Raw genomic sequence first — 5,550 nt, 5'->3', positions numbered from 1 at the left:
TCCAGACAGTCTTGATTCCAGCTTGTGCTTCTTCCAGTCCAGTGTTTCTCATGATGTACTCTGCATATAAGTTAAATAAGCAGGGTAACAATATACAGCCTTGATGTGTTCCTTTTCCTATTTGGAACCAGTCTGTTGTTCCATGTCCAGTTTTTTTTTTTTTTCCCTTTTTTTTTCCTTTTTTTTCCATGTCCAGTTTTAACTGTTGCTTCTTCACCTGCATACAGATTTCTCAGGAGGCAGGTCAGGTGCTCTGGTATTCCACTCTGAGTGCATAAAATAACATATGCGCCAAGTTTGGAAGATTCAGCACACAAACAGAAAATAATCTTAGTAATTTTTAATATTGATTACCTGTTGGAAGGATACATTTTGGCTACCTTAGTTTAAATAAAATGTATTATAATTAAATTTGTTATTTCCTGATTGTTTAATATGACTACTAGAAGTTGTAAAGTGACATGTATGGGTTGAGCGATGTTTCTCTTGGACAGTCCTAGCTTAGAGTGAGATCTTGTGCCTCTGTCGAGTTGCCTGACCGCTCTGAGCCTACGACTCTTGATTTGTTTGCCAGCGGCACTCCTGGTATCTGGCACTGCACATTCGGAGCCAGATCATCCTCTATCCTTCACATTGTAGGGTGTTTAGCTCCCTTCCATGGCTTCTCCCCATGAGAGGTCAGTAACATCCCCAGATGTGAGAGCCAAAATGTCTCCAGGCCCTGCCAGTGTTGGGGGCAGGCAAAATCATTGGTTGAGAAGATCATGGCATCTGGTCCCATCACTTCATGGCAAAAGGATGGGGAAACAATGGAAACAATGACAGACTTTATTTTTTTGGGCTCTAAAATCACAGCAGATGGTGACTGCAGCCATGAAATTAAAAGACGCTTACTCCTTGGAAGAAAAGTTATGACCAACCTAGACAGCATATTAAAACACAGAGACATTACTTTCCCAACAAAGGTCGATCTAGTCAAAGCTATGGTTTTTCCAGTAGTCATATATGGATGTGAGAGTTGGACTATAAAGAAAGTTGAGCACCAAAGAATGGATGCTTTTGAACTGTGGTTTTGGAGAAGACTCTTCAGAGTCCCTTGGACTGCAAGGAGATCTAACCTGTCCATCCTAAAGGAAATTAGTCCTGAATATTCATTAGAAGGACTGATGCTGAAGCTGAAACTGCAATACTTTGGCCACCTGATGTGAAGAACCTCCTTGGAAAAGACCCTGATGCTGGGAAAGATTGAAGGCAGGAGGAGAAGGGGACGACAGAAGATGAGATGGTTGGATGGCATCACCGACTCGATGGACATGAGTTTGAGCAAGGTCCGGGAGTTGGTGATGGACAGGGAGGCCTGGCCTGCTGCAGTTCATGGGGTTGCAGAGTCGGACGTGACTGAGCTACTGAAATGAACTACAGCAGGAATGGTGGTGCTGTCCTGATTGTGCTCCACAGTATTTAGGACCTTTATGTGGTGATTATGGACTAGCTTTTTGCCTTTAGCGGTATGTCAAGGTCTAGAGAGATGAAAATCATCAGAAAGCAGTTTATTGCAGGCCTCAGTTGTTTACTTGTAAAACTTGGAGTGTTACCTGCTACCCCCAGCTCCATAGAGTTCGTGTTGACACAGTGCAGGCAACGCATGGTGGCTGCCACCATCTGTCCAGGTTGTGGGGTGCATTTCTGCCTTCTTGTTAGACCTTGTAGAAATCTGACCGGTAGAGTATTCTGCCAACCAGGCATTCTCTGCTTGGATGTCCCAGCACAAACACACCCATAAACACACCCTCTTCCCAGGGTTCACCCTCACCCCGCACCCTCCTTTCCTGGGCCTCTGTACCCACCATGCCCCCTCCCCAGCCTTCCCATTCCCAGAGGCAGCAGTCCCTGGGATCCGTGTCCTCACAAGACAACGCGAATTCCTGGTCCCTGTGTCCAGCAACGCGTCTGGACTCGGCGGCGGCAGCAGGTAGGTGGCGATGACTGCCGGGTAGAATCAAGTGAGGCTGGTGGTCTGGTCTGGTCTCGGCCGAGTGGAGCTGCCCCGCTGAGCTCCTGGCTTCCTCGAGAGGCTCCGGATGGCCCAGGTGTGGCTGAGCCTCAGAGACTTGCAGACCTGGCTGGGTCACTCCACCGCCCCGCCTTCCTCACTGGCACCCCGGCTCTTCTTTGCCTTTCCCTCCAGGAAAAGTGGAAGCTGAGCACGTGCTGGCCAGCGCGCCCTCTGACAGGAACCTCTGCCGTTTCCGGGTGAGCCGGGCAGCTCCCAGGTGGCTCTTGGCTCTTGGCCGTCAGACGCTCCTTGGGGCCAGGGAAGTGCTGATTACTTGGTTAAAGTTTTGAGATGGCCTGGACTGGGGAAGGGGAGGTCAAAGGCCAGAAGGAATGTCAAGGTTGTGGAGCGCCAGGGTTGGGTAAAGGGGTGTGCGTGCTGGGTGGGCAGGAACGTCATGGGCACTCACGGGCTCAGAGGGCTTGAGGCCGTGCTGTCGTCAGGGCCCACCTGAGGTCGGGTCCTGAGCAGGGACGGGTGGTCTGGCCACTGGGAGTAGAGCCGTCCACAGCGGGGGCTGGCGGCGGGGCTGCAGTCTGGAGGATGCCCACTGACAGGCCTGGCTCTGGCATCCCTGCTGCAGGCCATGGGCTGCCAGACCACCCACTCCAACCTGGAGGTGCTGCATAGCTGCTCCCTCGTCTTCTTCGCCACCAAACCCCACATCCTGCCGGCCGTGCTGGTGGAGGTGGCTCCTGCCGTCACTGCTGAGCACATCTTGGTGTCTGTGGCCGCTGGGGTGTCCCTAAGCACCCTGGAGAAGGTGAGCGGCCCTTGAGGGTGTGGTGGGGCTGAGATGCTGATCCCAAGCTGGGCTCTGCTGACCAGACTCGACTTCCCACCCCGGCCATCCCAGACTGGCTGCAGCCAAGGCCTGGCCCTTCCGGAAGCCAGCATGTGTGGGTTGGGGAGCAGAGTCTCTCCGCTGGCTGGCAGAGGCCTCACTGACCGCAGCCTCTCTCTGGCAGCTGCTGCCCCCGATGGCTCGGGTGCTCAGGGTCTCACCCAACCTGCCCTGCATCGTCCAGGAGGGTGCCATGGTGATGGCGCGGGGCTGCTGCGCTGGGAGCTATGAGGCCCAGCTCCTGCGGTCCCTGCTGGAGGCCTGTGGGCAGTGCGAGGAGGTGCCTGAGGCCCAGGTGGACGTCCATACCGGCCTCAGCGGCAGCGGCGTTGCCTTTGTGAGTGTGGTGGACAGCCCTCCCTCCACAAAGTGGGGCCTTTCCAAGCCCCCGCAATAGCCCCTGCCCCCAGGGATCCGCCTGTGGTCCTCAGCTGCCCCTGTCTGCCCACCCCCCGTCAGTGCCTTCCTGGGCCTTTGAGGCCGGCCTCTTGGCAGACCACTGGGCTCTGGCCTTGGCTTTGGTGGCTGGTGCCCTGGGCCTTGTTCTAAAGGTGCCCAGCCTTCTCCAGGCTGGGTGCCGAGTCCCAGGGAGGGCTAGCTTTGACTCCCGTCCCACCCCCACTGCTACAGGTGTGTGCCTTCTCCGAGGCCTTGGCCGAAGGTGCCATCAAAATGGGCATGCCCAGTGGCCTGGCCCACCGCATTGCTGCCCAGACCCTGCTGGTGAGACCCTGCTGCACGGCCTGGGGAGTGCGTGGAAGGGGAGGGTCAGCATGGGGAGGCGGCCAGCCGGCCTGAGCTGAGACGGGGTGCTGGGGGGGTGAGCTGCAGACGGGCTGCCAGCACCGCCCCTTCCCCCTTAACCCCAATGCCTCTACCCAGGGGACGGCCAAGGTGCTTCTGCAGAAGGGGCAGCACCCAGCTCAGCTGCGGACTGACGTGTGCACGCCGGGCGGCACTACCATCTACGGGCTCCATGTGCTGGAGCAAGGCGGGCTGCGGGCCACGGCCATGAGCGCTGTGGAGGCTGCCACCTGCCGGGCCAGGGAGCTCAGCAGGAACCCGTCCCCCGTGGTGGCTCAGGTCCCCTCTGTCCTGCCAGCCCTGCAGGGAGAAGGGGCCCTGGCCCACAGGGAACACAGCAGTGTGGCCCGTTCCTAGACCCTAAGCTCCTGTGGCCTGGCCTCTGCAGGATTTGGTTCTGAACATGTCCATGAAGGGACCAACAAGCCAGGAAAGCCAGAAACGTGGAGCCTTTGTTGGGGGACCGCCCCATCCCACACAGGCCCAAGTGCTGGAGCCCCTTCCTGCCACCTGCCAGCTGCGGGGCGTCTGTGAACAGGGCTGATGGACCACCGGCCGCCTGCACTCTGCCGCCTGGCCTCAAGCCTCTCCCTAAGTTCCAGCCTCAGTGTCCCACTGGCCCTCAGCCAGGCACTGCTTGTCTGACCCCAGCCCTTGTACTAGTTAGAAGGGTCAGCCAGAGTCCATTTCTTCACCTTTTTTTTTTAACCTTTAAAATGGAAATAAAGATGCTGTCCTATAACATGGAGTGATCAATGTTTCACTGGAGGTAGATAAAATGAAATCCCCGTGCCTGGAGGGCCATCAGCAAGGCCCTGGGCTCAGACTTGAGCAGGTGGTGCAGACGGGGCTCCCCTCCATTTCCCATCACCCCCCCTCAGCAATGTGTCTGCCAACAAAGTCCCTGGGCCCAGGCTGGAGCCCTGCCCTGAGGTGGCCAGTCTGCATGAGGCACCTGTGGGGCCACTGCTGTTCCTCCCTGCTTCTCAGATGGGCTTCTGGAGCCACGTGCTGGATGCAGTTACAAAAGTAAGACTGGGACAGAGCCTGTGTGAAGTGGGCATCTTCGGCCTTTATTATAAAGTGAGGCTGGCTGTGAAAAGACCCCTTGACAGAGCAAGCACCCCATAGCCCACTCCAGCCCTCCTGCCCCCAAGATCCTGACCTGCTCTCGGGCCCACAGGCTCGGGGCCAACCCCGCACTGGCAAGGCCCCTTCCTCACTGCAGGCTCCAGGGCTCCATCCGTGGTACGGCTGTCACCTGGGGGCTTGTTACCCGGTGTGTGGCCCCTCAGGCAAGTCTGGCCTCACATGGGTGAGTTCGCTCTCCTGACCCCCCTGGTGGGCTGGTATCAGCAGAAGCCACGGGCAGCACTTCCTGCCCACCGCTGAGCCTGCCAGGCCAGCCCTGAGGCTGCTGGCTTGAAAGTTGTGACCCTCGCAGCCTTAAGGTTTCAGCAGATGATGGTGAACAGGAGCGGAGAGCCTGGCAGCTGAGATGCCATGGGCCCAGCGGTAACCACAGCAAGGCACTTTGGCCGTTCTCCCCACAGTTCACAGACCTGAGCCCTGGGAGCTGGGCCTGCACTCTAGGGAGGAGGACTTCAGAGACCCCTGTGTGAGGTGTCCCCAGCCCCACCCTCAACAGGGCCCTGGCTCTTCAAGGCCCAGACCAGCCTGCGCTGTGCCTCGTTCTCGTGCTGCCATCTGGGGCCGGGCACTGGCCAGAACTGCCTTCTGGGGTGCAGCCTCAGTGCCCCAGAGGGGACGAGGCAGGAGGCTCTGTCCCGACACCCAGTTCTCAACATCAACCGCAGCCCCCCTGCCCAGACCCTGGGGACAGAGG

General features: G+C 57.6%; 1 protein-coding gene across 1 annotated transcript; it reads left to right on the top strand.

Annotated features, from left to right (window-relative positions):
- The first annotated feature begins 1,340 nt into the window (after positions 1-1,340).
- On the top strand, positions 1,341-4,446 carry PYCRL (pyrroline-5-carboxylate reductase-like). Its single transcript, XM_010854231.1, has 6 exons — positions 1,341-1,972; positions 2,189-2,253; positions 2,640-2,819; positions 3,025-3,237; positions 3,531-3,623; positions 3,783-4,446. Exons 1-6 carry the CDS (start codon positions 1,849-1,851, stop codon positions 4,059-4,061), a joined length of 954 nt encoding a protein of 317 aa, XP_010852533.1. The 5' UTR covers positions 1,341-1,848; the 3' UTR covers positions 4,062-4,446.
- The last annotated feature ends 1,104 nt before the right edge of the window (positions 4,447-5,550 follow it).

The sequence above is a fragment of the Bison bison genome, unplaced genomic scaffold (assembly GCF_000754665.1).
Source record: "Bison bison bison isolate TAMUID 2011002044 unplaced genomic scaffold, Bison_UMD1.0 scf7180017853264, whole genome shotgun sequence".
In the NCBI taxonomy this organism is placed as follows: Eukaryota; Metazoa; Chordata; class Mammalia; order Artiodactyla; family Bovidae; genus Bison; species Bison bison.
This window is presented reverse-complemented; position numbering and strand designations above follow the sequence as displayed.

Bases quoted from the DNA above. Each gene is read 5' to 3' on its own strand.
- PYCRL (XM_010854231.1), top strand. From the start codon at position 1,849: ATGCCCCCTCCCCAGCCTTCCCATTCCCAGAGGCAGCAGTCCCTGGGA. The intron at 2,820-3,024 runs GTGAGCGGCCCT...TCTCTCTGGCAG, and splicing joins CCCTAAGCACCCTGGAGAAG to CTGCTGCCCCCGATGGCTCG. The intron at 3,624-3,782 runs GTGAGACCCTGC...GCCTCTACCCAG, and splicing joins TTGCTGCCCAGACCCTGCTG to GGGACGGCCAAGGTGCTTCT.